The 14,439-nt window shown below is 46.7% G+C and overlaps 1 protein-coding gene across 1 annotated transcript in view; it reads left to right on the top strand.

The window, feature by feature from the left end:
• The window catches only part of TNIP1 (TNFAIP3 interacting protein 1), a 76,317-nt gene extending 62,300 nt beyond the window's left edge, over positions 1-14,017 (top strand). The window contains exons 12-18 of the mRNA XM_066590411.1: positions 26-154; positions 629-757; positions 5,541-5,666; positions 5,854-5,919; positions 9,592-9,771; positions 9,853-9,943; positions 10,025-14,017. Coding sequence (XP_066446508.1) covers positions 26-154; positions 629-757; positions 5,541-5,666; positions 5,854-5,919; positions 9,592-9,771; positions 9,853-9,943; positions 10,025-10,068 — 765 coding nt within the window. The 3' untranslated portion in view covers positions 10,069-14,017. The remainder of the gene's footprint in view (positions 1-25; positions 155-628; positions 758-5,540; positions 5,667-5,853; positions 5,920-9,591; positions 9,772-9,852; positions 9,944-10,024) is intronic.
• The last annotated feature ends 422 nt before the right edge of the window (positions 14,018-14,439 follow it).

Genomic DNA, 14,439 nt, shown 5'->3' with positions numbered 1-14,439 from the left:
CCTATTCCTTTTTACTCCTTCGCAGTCCAACATACAGAAGTTGGAGTTTGACATAAGGGATCTGAAGCAAAAGAACAAGTTCCTTCATGAGCAGCTGAGCTCCAGCAGCCGACAGCGGGAATACCAGGAGCGAGAGATCAGCCGACTGAATAAAGTAATCCTTTGTATTGTACGACGACCACTTAATGTGCTGCCGGTCGGCACCGCTATGGTAGCGACTAATTACTAAATGCCTCGAAGTAAGAGATGATCATTTAGAGATGAGCGAGTATACTCGCTAAGGCACATTACTCAAGCGAGTAGTGCCTTAGCCGAGTATCTCCCCGCTCGTCTCTAAAGATTCAGGGACCGGCGGGGAGAGCGGGGAGGAACGGAGGGGAGATCTCTCTCCCCCCTGCTCACCGCCGCAACTCACCTGTCATCCGCGCCTGTCCCCGAATCTTTAGAGACGAGCCGGGAGATACTCGGCTAAGGCACTACTCGCTCGAGTAATGTGCCTTAGCTAGTATACTCGCTCATCTCTAATGATCATCCATAGAAGGTCTTCTCATGATGTCTTCAGTGGTGACCGCAAATATCCCATAGCCTTCTCACTGGATTGTTAGATTGATCCTCGTTGTCCTTACAGGCACTAGAAGAAGCTCTGAAGCTGCAGGGATCCGGTCCACGATCGCCATCCTTTACTGCCTCTACAGAGGACACTGGGCTCCATCAACGCCAGGAACTCATTACTGAGATTGAGCTGCTCAAACAACAGGTAAGCTCCAGTAATAATGCCAGATTGGTTTTATGTAGAGATGAGCGAGCATACTCGCTAAGGACAATTACTCGATCGAGCATTGCCCTTAGCGAGTACCTGCCCGCTCGGGAGAAAAGGTTCAGCTGCCGCCGCGGGTGAGAGGTGAGTTGCAGCAGTGAGCAGGGGGGAGCGGGGGGGAGAGAGGGCGAGAGAGATCTCCCCTCCATTCCTCCCCGCTCTCCCCCGCCTGCCGGCGGCAGCCTAAGCTTTTCTCCCGAGCGGGCAGGTACTCGCTAAGGACAATGCTCGATCGAGTAATTGCCCTTAGCGAGTATGCTCGCTCATCTCTAGTTTTATGCTTGGAGTTCATTTCTCTACCGCCTGATCTAATCGAAGAAGGCCAATGGGATGCCATGACCGGCGTCCGGACCTGCTGTTGGCTGTGAACGTTATTCATTGCAGTACAGAAGTACTGCGTGCATTATCACAGTGATCACTGCTTTTATGGTTCCGGTCCCCTCCAGGGACAAAAAAAATGTAAAAAAGAGAGAATCCAACACATTTGGTATAATCGCACAGCAAAGAACGTAAGCTAGAAGGAAAAAAAAGTATGCCTGAAATGCTTTTTTTTGTTCATTTTGCCTCCCAAAAAAAGCTGTGCCCTGCTCCCGGCCCGGCCCGCCCTTGCAGAGAGGGACACTGTATATCGGGCGGACGTGAAAACCCGGCCGATATACGGTCATCTGAAGCTGCACTAAGCTCATGTTTGCACTATCCTGCACACCCCTATCAGTAGAATTGATTGGGTTTTATTAGCATGTCGCATATCCTAATCCATGCTATATGAGATGCAGACTCTTGGAGTTGCCAGCCATAGTTTGTGAACTGCACCCTATTGGATCTATGGATTATGTCGCTGCACACAAGCGCAATGCATCGACTCATCTACAGTGGTGCATGGAGCGTCGTTACTGGATAGTTAAGCAATGGAGGAATGTTTTATGGAGTGACAAACGTCCTAGATGGGCAAACCTGGGTGTGGAGGATCCTGGGAAGTCTCCTGCCAGGTGTGTTGGGCCAATAGTTAACTACAGCGGAGGTTATGTTATGGTCTGGGGATGTCTTACATGCCATAATCTCGGTCTGTTGGCCGCAGTGACAAGGACCATGAACACGGAGGCGTACCCGGACATTCTAGACAATGTGCTGCCGACTATGTGGCAATACTCTGGGAACGGTCAGCAATACTTCCAACAAGACAACGCGATTTGTCACATATCCAGCGCTGCTTTACATTGGTGGGAGGATATGGATGTTCTTCGATAGCTCCGGCGTGTACAAACTCTGACCTGAACATCGTTGGGACGAACTGGATTGTTGGTCAGGAAATATGAAGCTTCCAGTTTCTTTGAGAGAACCCGACAGAAGTTTGCAGGATGAATTGTGGGAAATACCAGCTAAAGTGTATCAGACATTAGTAGAAAGTATCCCATACAGAGTATCCGATGTCAGTGGGGCCAAAGGAGCCCCACTAAGTATAGCATATAGACATGAAGACTACTTTTCGTTCTTGCTCGAGTGTCCAATGACACTTGGTAGGACGGTGCATTAACGTGTTGTCTCAGATGCAGAGGTGACGTCTTTAAGGCTTGCTTGCTCCGGAGCAGCATGTATTGCATCTTCAGGCGACGTCAGCAGATCCACAGATTCCAAGTTAGTTTTTTCCGCTTTAGTTGATGTTGGAGCAGGAGGCGGCTGAAAGCTTCTGTGATGCAGCTTGAATTATGGTGATGACTTTACTGGCCGGCACACAAGCCCATCTGTTCCAATGGCTATTAATACAGTTATCGCCCATCGGACCGAAGTGTTTCATCGTGTACATCCTGCCTAGTATTAATTGATTGGAGTGTTTTTGGACCCCACCCCCAGAGATTCGGAGCACATGCCATGGGCCTTTTATTGCTCTTGGAAACAAGGTTTGTCTTGATCTTTGTTTAGGGCAGGGGTGCCCAACCCACGGCCGCATGTAGCCAGAATGGCTATAAATACAGAGGCTCACTGCAGCCGGCCCTGTGTATAAGAACCGTAGCGACCCAACTAACCCGGAGTGTGACTGTGAAGTAACGGAGCACAGGGACACTGAACCCCGGGTGGGCCCTTAGTTCAGCTGTTACTGCTCCAAGTTGTAGGAAAGTCGCTGGGGAGAGGAGAGCCAGTAGGTGGCCATGCTGGCCAAGTCTAAGCCAACGCGCCTCCTTATTGGTCCACTGCTCAGTAGTCCTGCTTTCAGGCCGTGCTAATCACCTGACACACTGCCAGCCTGGAGGCGTTGGGAGGTACTCAGCGGAGCAGCAATGAGCCGCCCAGTGCCATTTTAGCTCCGCCTCTTCCTGTCCCTCTCTAATTATCTCTTGGGCTGTAACTAAGCCGGTGCCCAATGCCCCGCAGTAGTACTGTGAGTGAGTCCGTGTGGTAGGCCAATACTGAATACATGTATTTAAGTGGAAAACATACCCCCAAAGGTGCACACAGCCCTTAGAGGTTTCTGGGGACTGAAACATTTATGAACTACTCTTTGGGAGGATCTATCAGTGTGTGGCCCGACGACCGCCGCCGATCAGTGGAACAGGGTGATGCTGCAATACCATGAGCGGTCATGGACAAGAGGGGCGCTTTTTACAATCTGACAACCTCTTGTTAAACTTGTCCGGTTGTGATGAGGTCCTGTAGGGATTAGCAGGTCACCCTATAGATCTACTTTCTTATTACGCAAGTGACCCATGTTGTGAATCCCGGGCTTTGTGAGGTGTCCAAAATGTGCAATCCTTTTTATTAAGCACTTTCATAACTTTGTGTGTTTTCTTTGTGACTGTTTGTCAGTAATTCCCCTACTTAAAGGCTTTAGATATCACACAGACCTGTCGCTGATGAGCGTTGTGTCGCGCACAATACGTTATTCACCCCCTAGTTAGAAAGCAAACCTGTATAATCCGTTCCGTTGGACTACAGAGCTTTATCTTATCTTAATCCTGCGGAACTTGTTTAATGGGCAGAAATCCAACAAAATGGTCCTGTCCGAGCCTCCTGTGGAACGCCGTCCTGGGATGGGTTGAAGGCATCTCTAGGGCGAAGCCTAACACCACCGTTCATTCATTTCCGACGTCCAGTAGGGCCGGACGGCAGGGGGGGTTGGGCTCTAGTCCTGTCTTTTTGAGGACTTTCTGGATAAGCCCTCTAAGGCATTGTGTCTTTGCACATATAAATGGGTATGTTGGACCGGTCAGTGTGCAGCGATGGTCCACTCACTCTCCAGTAAAGCCTATGACACATGCAAGAATAACCTGCAGCTGCAAGAGAGGAAAGCCAGAATTCCCTTAGAGAGGGCTGAGACCGTTTACCATCCTCGCCCTCCTGGTCGCGGTCTACACTGCATTTAATGCGCATTAACCCCTGGTAGCTGTAGGAACCGCTGAGATCAGCTCTACTTCCCCTGGAACTGCGACTAGTAGGTCACTCCCAGCTACAGAGGACATCCGCTGAAGGATGTCACATTAAGGGTCCTCTCGCACACGGACGCTTCAAAGCGCTGTGATTTCAATTGCGGCGCTCTGCCGTGGTTTTACTTTCAGCCGACAGCGTATTTTAGCGCACCCTATTACTGTGATGGGTGATGAGCTGCGCTAAACGGCCAAAGATGGAGCAGACCTCGCTAGATAATCACAGCACTGGAAAGCGCCGTCCAGCGGGGTGACCGAACACGTCTGCGAGGCCTCATTGATTTAAATGGGAGCGATTTACTGCGGCATTCAAAACACCGCATTAATTGCGGTAAAAAGCGCCTGTATGAGAGGCCTAGGGGGGTTCACACATGGCGTTTTGCACCAAAACACTGCATTTTTGTGGTGGGGTCCTGGTATTTTTTTTTTTTCCTTTTTTTAAAAGTGTCATGGCCAGATGTTTACATTGTCAATGTGAAATATAAGGTGCACTATACTACTTTTTTTCCCCCCTTTTTCTAGCATTTTTCCTCCCTTTATCTTGTATATTTTGAATGCGTGGCATTTTTTTAAAAATGTGATATGAAAAGCAAAAAAAGCCACCTAAAAAGCTTGTGCTTTAAAAAAAAAAAAAAAAAAAAAAAAGGCATGGCGCTTTTTAAAAACTTCTTCAAAAAACAGTGTCCAAGGGAAAGCCTAAAATGTCACCCAAGTGCTGCTTCTGTGAGCTCTTGGGTGGGGGGGGGGGCACTGTGTGCGTAATATACAACAGTGAAAATAAAATGCACGGCACCACTAGCACAAACTACTGTTATAGCCCCACCCCCGAGGATCCAAGATTGAGCTAGATATATATTTATTCTATAGCTATCTCAATCTTGGATCCTCGGGGGTGGGGCTATAACTATAAAACTGAAAAGGGGGCACAACTTGGGCCAGTGTCACATCTGCATCAGAACCTCGTTCTTCCATCCAAAAGCCTGGCAGCTCTGGGCAAAGTGGATGGACCCAATTATAGTCATTTGGGCCCATCCGGCGCTGTTCAGTGGCTCAGTCTCTTGACGGAATTCAGCTGCAGAGATTTCGCCTTTCCCGCTTCTCGAACGAAGCAGAAAAGCAGAACCCCGAGCGCAGATGTGAAACCACCCACAAGATGGCAGTGTATTATCCATACAGGTGTGATCTGGGTAGTCTCATTGTAGAACTGTATGTTTACACGGACTCTTAAGCCGTTGATTCTGAGTTGTTACTTGTAGACCTCTATACCGCATCCCTTATAGATATTTAATCCTTCTTCATAATAGGTAGCCATCTTTGAAGAAGACTTTAAGAAGGAACGCAGCGATCGTGAACGTATGAATGAGGAGAAGGAGGACCTGAAACGAGAGGTGGAGCAGCTTCAAGCACAGCTGGCCCAGGCCAACACTAAGGTGTGGAAGGGTCTGCAGCTCATGGCTCTTTGGGACTACACTATAATTGGAGGTCTAACCCCACATTATTAGCATTGGTAGGAGGTATCCCAGTATGGGGCACAGAGGCTTCTATACATGACTGTAGTCTCATCGTCGTCACATTATCACTTTTTTTTGGCATTTACCATATCCATTTCCATTTTAGCTGCAGTCTTGTCAGGACACTTTACGAAGGGAGAAAGATAATGCCCGTGAGCTGCCCAGATCCCAGGTAATGTGTTACGCTTGTTGGGTTACATTAACCCTTTGCAATCCAATTTTGGATTCACAGTTTCCTAGGGGGCTTTCTCTTTCTGCCATGATACAATGATGCCATCTGCTGGCTGGAGCCAGTACTGCAGTATGGGAAATGCTGGTGAGGCCCCTGACAACAGAGCAGCCAGTAATCTACAGTAAGAATACCCTGCCGGACGTCTTCCGACATCAGAGCTGTACAACCTTCAATCAGAATGTCTTTAGAGGTCAGACAGTGGATTAGAAAGGGTTAAAGGGGTTGTCCAGTTGTAAACGATTAATGGCTTATACTTTAGATAGGCCATCAGTATGAGATAGGTGGAGTCTGACACCCTGGATCCCCACTGATCACCTACTTACCGATGCAGTGAGCTCCTACATTGAGGTGATTTATGCAGGAAGCGCTGTACTGGTGAGGCTTGGTATTACAAGAATTGCACTCACGTCAATGGGAACTTTGTTTACATTACCAAGCTGAGTACCCCTGCCGATCTATCATAAGGGTAGACAATCAATAGTATACAACTGGACAACCCCTTCAGAGGCTATGGAAACCTTTCTGCATGGAAATTCAATACACACATATCTTAATAAGTCCCTGCAGGAATAAAATGATGCACTTGTCTGTTTTGTATTATGTTTTCCTTCTCGTGCGATTAGAAAGCTTCATACTTGCTTTGCAGCCTCTCTTACATTCAAGTTTCTGGCTCGGCACAGATAGCTGGTCCTTCACATGAATATGCTCCACTCCGCATCTCAATACTACACAGATATTTCTCCATCCTCTCTCTGAGAAGCTGCTGGTCTGTTCCCGCTCAATGCTGAAAATTCAACACAGGAGGACAGTTGCTCTTTCAATGTATCTGCATACCAATGAAAACCCCATGAAAGGGTTTTTCCAAGCCATGTATAACGCTTTACTGTTGACCCGGCCCTGCATAATGAAGCCCGTTCCCTTTTATTACTTGTAGGTTGGCATCTTATCAGCCCGGTCACATGATCCCAGCAGCAATAACCATATTTCCTTCCGCTCACGGCATGTCTTCCTGTCCTGCCCATTGATGCTGCCTTTCATTGCGGGCATGTGCTGATCACCCTCCTGTAATTGTAGCCTTCCATGCCCAGACATACAGTATATTCCTCTATGCATGACCTTATTGCCTCCGCCAGCGATCCCGGCGTCATCCTATCGCTTTAATGAAATCAGACAGTGCTCCGCTGCAATTACTTTATATTATGACCGGACACTAATTGCTAATTAGTCTTCCTTAGGTAGTCGCTCTGCTGCCGAGTGCTGTAACTCCGACCGGAGTGCAGAGGAGCGACGGCGCTTTAACCCTGCCAATACGTTTAGCAGAGAATAAGTGTGCCATTATATCAGTCAGTCCGATTAATTACCGAAAGGACCCTTAAAAAAACGGATGTGGGATCTTATGCTCTAAACGCTTTAATAAATATAAATAACGACACGACACCTTAATTTGGATTAAGATGGCCGCGGCATTTATTTCTTTTAACTGTTTAAACCAAACTTCCAATAAATAATCAAATCTATACCAACTGCGCAGACTTTGCCCCAGAAGCTCCAGTCTACTAATAAAACATTCAAAAACTTAAGTCCGTGCCCACCCGCAGGAGGCAAGCGGCAACCCCATTTAACCCTTTCCAATCCACTGTCTGACGTCTGAAGACATGAGTGGACGAAACGTTGCTGTCTCTCTGTGATGGGAGAATTAAGGATTTATTTGGTATAACACCCCTGCAAGGTGCCAGAATCATCTTCTAGACTACGTGGACTTCTGTAGTAGTGTTGGTTCGGCTGGCAAGCACAGTTTGTTTGGTTTACAACAACCTGAGAGATTCTGCTTGGTTCTGCCTGAGCTCCCCAGCTGATCTCTTCTTTATTCTGTCCTGCCTGCTGCTCTTTGGCTTCCTGCCAGGAGTCCTCTAATGGTATTCCCCCCCCCGGCTGCTCCCCTCCTTCTCCTCCTCCTGTGCCACCGAGCGGTGAGTGTACACAGCAGAGGATGGTGCCGTAGTGCCATGGGCTCTCACCATTGTGGTTGCTGTGAAGTTAGGGGCCAGTAGCAGCAATGCAGATAAGGGCTAATGGTGGCGGGCGGCTCGTAAGCGCTGCCGGAGTGCCGCCACATGGTCCCGCTGTAATGACGGGAAGGGAGAATCTCCTTCAGCCGCTTACCCTCCTGTACTGCCGCGGGCTGTAGCAGAGGTCTCACTGGGGCAGTGCCAGCTCTCTCATCCACAGGTTGTCCAGGATTGCTGCGGGATTAGTTTTTCTCTGAGGGAGCCCTTCTCAGTAGCGTCCGTCCATCTTGGCTGCAAGCCACGCCCCCCATGTGTATTATGTATTCAATGTGTTTGTAATTGCTGCGATGTACCACGTATTATAGGCGCTTCAATTGCGCTGGTGTATAGGAGCCCTTATACATACTTTATTACAGCCCCCGGCCCTCTCACAATTGGCACTTCCCTGTGTGGAAAATAGATCAGTGACCCCGGAGCGCAGCGTAAAAAGTTTTCCGTGGATCAGTTTCAGTGTGAATCCACATTAGATGGGAAAATCCAGCGATCGGAGCGACTTCCAACGAGGTCCGGTCATCGGTGCTGGACTAGCCGGGTTCTCACCGCCAACCTTGTGAGGAGTTCTCCTACATCGGTGTGGAGAGTATAGCGAGGATGATGTGATCGAGGAAAACATCCAGAAAAAGGAAATCTTGTGGATGTAAGAGGAGGATGTCAAGAATCGCTCTGACGAACCTGCGCTACATCTTCAAGGAAAGTGCAGCCGGATACCGTGCCGGTTCTCCGACTAATGCATTTGATTGCACAACTCGTCGTTCCTTAGCACAATGCGTTCTAGCAGTAGACAGGGAGTTCCAGCGCCGTTGTGTCAAAGAGAAACATAAAAACTAGACCGCAGCGGCAAAAGAGTGCAGACGTTGGAACAGCGAAAAACATCTTCTGGTCAGATGGATCCAGATTTGTGTTGCACCGTGCTGATGGGAGGGCAGAATTTGGCGCAAACAGCATTAATCGACTTCTCCTTTCGATCAGCTGATCAGAACGTTTCAGCACCTCCATCTGCGGCAACTACAAGAAGCTTCCTGTCTGCGCGGGTCACTACCTGCTGCAGCTCTAAAGACCAAAAGAAGTCCAACGCGCTACTAGATGTGGGTGTTTAATGTATAATACATAGAGATGAGCGAGCATACTCGCTAAGGACAATTACTCAAGCGAGCATTGTCCTTAGTGAGTACCTGCCCGCTCGGAAGAAAAGGTTCCGCTGCCGGCTGGGAGCGGTGGGGGAGAGCGGGGAGGAACGGAGGGGAGATCTTTCTCTCCCCCCTGCTCACTCCCGCAACTCACCTCTCACCCGCGCCGGCACCCGAATCTTTTCTTCCGAGCGGGCAGGTGCTCGCTAAGGACAATACTCGCTCGAGTAATTGTCCTTAGCGAGTATGCTCGCTCATCTCTAATAATACACTGTTATAGCCGTCACCAGCTTACACGGAGCAGCTCTTCTGTGATGTGAATCGGTATTTAGCTTCAATAGACGCTGAAGATCCTCGTGTGACGCCTTTTGTATACGGTGATAATTTGCTTATTGGTTTATCTCCATGTTCTTCAGGCTGTAGGAGAGAGATACATCATAAACCATCACATCGGGCCGGCCTGTCCTCCATACCAGTATCCTTACAGCCCACCCGCCATGATGTACCCAGGATATGAGGACTGGCCAATCTGTTATCCACCCCCAGTTGTTGGTCCGGAGCACAGCCAAGTTCAGGATGTTGCAACTGCTTCACCGGTGGGTTCCCAACAGTCTACTTGTTTCCTCTCTCTACTTTTCTTCACTTTTGGTTTTGTTCTAATGATCTTTTATGTACAGCCGGCGTATCAGTGGAGAGCTGCTAATGCCCCTCCTAGACCCCACAATCCAAAAGGAGCGAAGATCCCTAAATCTAGAAAGGAGGAGGTTGGTAAGTAGTGAACATCAAGGAGTTTGGATTAAAGGAGTTTCAAAATCAGCAATGTATAAAGTCTGTTCCTTCTAATTGTAGACAGTCCAAAGAAAGGAGGCCAGAATTCCCAGAGGCAAACCTGAGGAGCTGCAGTAAAGACGCCACTCGTTCCTGATGTCCATCCTTCCACCATGCTAGGTGTGAGGTGGTTACACACAGATTCCTAATCCATATGAAAGAAGAGAAGGAGCCGGTCGGCAGGAGCAGACAGAGGACTGAATGCACTTGGATGGCTTAGATTGGTGTGATCTATGGAGTATACATACAGACCACTAACCTATCCTTCCATGTTGTGTAGGAGGAGAGGAACCCGCACGTGTTTATATGTTTAATTAATAATGTTATATTTTATGTAGCTATTAAAGTCTTTACCTCAATACAAGAGATCTTGTCAATGTAACAAGGATACTAAGATTCTTACTTTCTACTTTCCTTCCCCTTTTACATCCCCTTCAATCTTTTCCTGCCCAGATCTTACTCCCTTCTTCCCCGTTCATTCTAGCCTTCATTTTCTAATCTTCCTTCATTTTTCACACTGTATCCCTTTTCCTTCCTTTTCCCCTTTCTGTCTCCTTTCCTTTCTTTTCTTCGACCTACCTACCTTCCTTTTCTCATCTCACATTCTTCTTGTTCTCCTCTGCAACACTCTTCCTTCTTTTCTCCTCTTTCTTCCTTCCTTTTCCCTTTAACGCTCTGCCGCCTTTTTATTTTCTTTCTTACTCTTTCTTTTCCCCTTTTACATCTCATTTCCTTACTTTTTCTATACTTACCTTCCTTTCTTTTCTATTCTAACGCTTTTTCTGCATTTTCTCACTTTTTTCCCCCCTCTTTATTTCTTTACATTTCCTCCACGGTTTCCTTTCCTTAATCCTCTATCTTAGTTCTTTCTTTACCCCCTGTATCTTTCTCCTTTCCTATCCCCTCTGTCTTCCTTGCTTCTTCCCTCTAGCCTCCTTTTGCCCCCATGTCTTCCTCTATCTCCCTTGCATCCTTCCTCTTTTTCTCCTTTCCTTCCCCTCTCTATCTTGCCTCCTTCCCCTTTTCTTCCTTTCTCTCCATCTTACCTCCTCCTTCCCCTTTTCTTCCTTTCTCTCCATCTTACCTCCTTCTTCCCCTTTTCTTCCTTTCTCTCCATCTTACCTCCTCCTTCCCCTTTTCTTCCTTTCTCTCCATCTTACCTCCTCCTTCCCCTTTTCTTCCTTTCTCTTCCTTTCTTTCTCTCTACCCTCTTTACTCCACAAACCTATATTAATTAGAATTGGCCAATAATTAAGCCAAATATAGATATGTAGATATTTTAAATTAAGGAGATGGTGATGAGCCCCCAGTATATTTCTGCAGCTGCTACAGTAGTGGTGATATACAGTGAATGCACAGTGTAGCGTAATGTATTACATGTTCATCATATATCCCTTTCCCTGTATTTTACCTACATGAGTCAGAGACCTGATGGAGATTTGCTTTTAACTAACAGCTTCAGTAAGTGCCTCCTACCTTTTCTGCAGGTGGAACATAAAGAAATACAAAGCTTGCCCTATTTCGGCGGCTTGTGAGCCCTTTCTATGGACCTGCAGAGATGATTGTTGTGTAACACCTACATATTCATGCCGCTCTCGCTATGATGTACAGGCTGAATGCACTAATCCACTTGCCTTATTATTGGAGTTCTTAATGTTAAAACAGAACACAAGTATAAGGAAAAAGCGTAATTGTCTCACTGCGGTGGTGGTTGTGTGGGCTAAGCACGTCAAGACTGCGACCTGCAGGGTGGTGGCAGCCAAGGCATTTGACATAGATCAGAGCTACATTATAGGAGAATGCTGCTCATCTCATGAGATATACCTCGTTTCCCTGAAAATAAGACATACCCTGGAAATAAGACAGAGCATGATTTTCCAGAATTTTTGAGGATGCAAAATGATTTTTCAGGCTTTTTGAGGATGCTTGAAATATAAGCCCTACTCCAAAATAAGCCCTGCTAGCAGTTAATTAAAAAAGTCAATTTAAATAGTGTCCAGGCAGCTATACATGTAAAAAAGTTAAGCCTTTTTGAAGAAAAATTAATATAAGACACTGTCTTATTTTTGGGGAAACACTGTAGTTAAAATGACAAACTTAACACAACTCTGATTGTTGCGAACTAAGCCTAAACTTAGAGGATACATGTGTAATCTGTTAACCATTCTAATGGGATCCTACATTATTTTGCATGTAGCCTGTACACTGTGAGCAGATAGTTCGTAGACCAACAAGAATGAAAGTCCTTATGTTTTGTGAGAGGGGTATTGGAGGGGTTGCAGAGGACTTTTATGATCAGACTGTTGGAACGTGCATGTTCATTAGGAGAGACCAGTTTTCGTCTAGTTTAGTATAGTTTCATGTATATGGATCGGATGGTAGTCCACCAATGAAACTTTGATCCCAGGGTGGGTTACTTTATTGTTTAGTCTGGCTGTAGTCTAGATAGTGTCTATTCCCACCCACCAGTATTCTCTATGGGACTGTTCAGAAGTGTGGAGACCTGTAATGTGTTACATAGGAATAAGAAGTAGTTCGAGACTGTTTTGGAAAGTGAGAAACCAGGAATGATACAGTAAGTAGTGTAGAAGGTGTGGACTGGTAGATCATTGGGTTACCACTTATACTGGTCCTTATCGGTGGTTTGATTGGTCAGAAGATTCCTTATTTGGACCAATAAAGAAATATGGATGCCAACATAGCCCTTAAATGGTTGTACTGGAATTTCAAGTTATCCATTATCCATGAGCGTCTCAGCAGTGAGAACCCCACCGAACAGCAAGTTATCCCCTATTCTGTGGATAAGTGATAACTCGAAATTCTGGTACAACCCATTTAAAGGGGTTGTCCAGGGTTAGAGAAACATGGCTGCTTTCTTCCAAACATAATGCCACCCTTGTGCGTTGGTTGTGATTGGTATTACAGCTCACCTCCCTTTCACTTCAATGGGGCTGAGCTGCAATGCCACACTCAACCCTGGACAACCCCTTCAATTCTGACCACATCCAGTTTTTAATTCTGTGTAGAAGATCGAACAGAAATATCTCGCAATGTAAACAGAATTAAAGAGCAAGTTGTCAGCATATGTATCTCGTACTTGCTATATGGAGGGAAGTACGCAGATAGACCTACAGAGGTACTGGGAGTTTGAATCCTTAAAAGCTCAGATCAGGTTTTTTTAGAATTGTCCGTCTTAACATAGTTTGTAAGGCCGAATTAAGACCTAAATCTACCCATCCAGTTCTGCCCATCATCCTGCATTGTTGATCTTGGGTAGGGTCAAAAATCCCCATGAGGTAGATGCCAATTTTTCTCATTTTAGCTGTCTGCTATATCCACATACATGCAGTTGTATGAAGGGGGGTGGGGGGGGGAGTAATAATTATCCATCTTGCTTATTGTATCTGCTTAATTCAGTTGATTTGATTATTTGCAATTTGAGATGAGTGATTTGCTCCACCAATGTCACCGGCCCATAATTCACAATGAGAAAAATGATTTGGCCATCATCCTCTTCAGTCTATCAAAAGCATACCAAGTTGAAGATGAAGATCCCTCTTTTCCCCTCCATTTTCAACTTGTAGTCTGTGAAAACGGCAAAGCGTATTGTGGCTGGTCACCTGTTGTAGACAAAGTGGCGGAGGGCATCTGCTTCTTTCAGTTGCCTTACAGAATGCTGGAGATCTCTTCTGGCCGCCAGCCTGCATTCTGAGTAAACGGGCACTCGTTCATAGATGGACAACTAATTCCCGGCTTACATGGGCTGACAGTCATTCCGTGTTTAGGCAGGCTGAAAACTGAGCAGCTTCAACAATAAGTGATTTCCCAACACCCCCCCCCCCCCAAAAAAAAAATCGAAAAGTTTTTCATGACTCTTGCATTAGGCTTGTGCCAAATCATTAACTTTTATGCATTGGGCTTTAATTAGTGGTTGATCTACATTTTTAAATCTGTACTCTTAAGGTCTATAGTAGAGATGAGCGAGCGTACTCGGAAAAGCACTACTCGCTCGAGTAATTTGCTTTATCCGAGTATCGCTGTGCTCGTCCCTGAAGATTCGGGTGCCGCTGCGGCTGACAGGTGAGTCGCAGCGGGGAGCAGGGGAGAGCGGGTGGGAGAGAGGGAGAGAAAGATCTCCCCTCCGTTCCTCCCCGCTCTCCCCTGCAGCTCCCCGCTCCGTGCCGGCACCCGAATCTTCAGGGACGAGCACAGCGATACTCGGATAAAGCAAATTACTCGAGCGAGTAGTGCTTTTCCGAGTACGCTCGCTCATCCCTAGTCTATAGTTAAAGGGGCTGTCCAGGATGACTAATAAGGATGAACTTGATCTGTTATGGCAACTCATACCCAATGAACCGAATAAGATTGAACTGCAATATCAAATGTTTGTGAAAAGAATTCCGATCCCTTTTTCTGATCCCTTTAAATGATCTGTG

The sequence above is a fragment of the Eleutherodactylus coqui genome, chromosome 2, assembly GCF_035609145.1.
Source record: "Eleutherodactylus coqui strain aEleCoq1 chromosome 2, aEleCoq1.hap1, whole genome shotgun sequence".
Lineage (NCBI taxonomy): Eukaryota > Metazoa > Chordata > Amphibia > Anura > Eleutherodactylidae > Eleutherodactylus > Eleutherodactylus coqui.
Note: the sequence above shows the minus strand (reverse complement) of the source record. Positions and strands in the feature narration are given on the sequence as shown.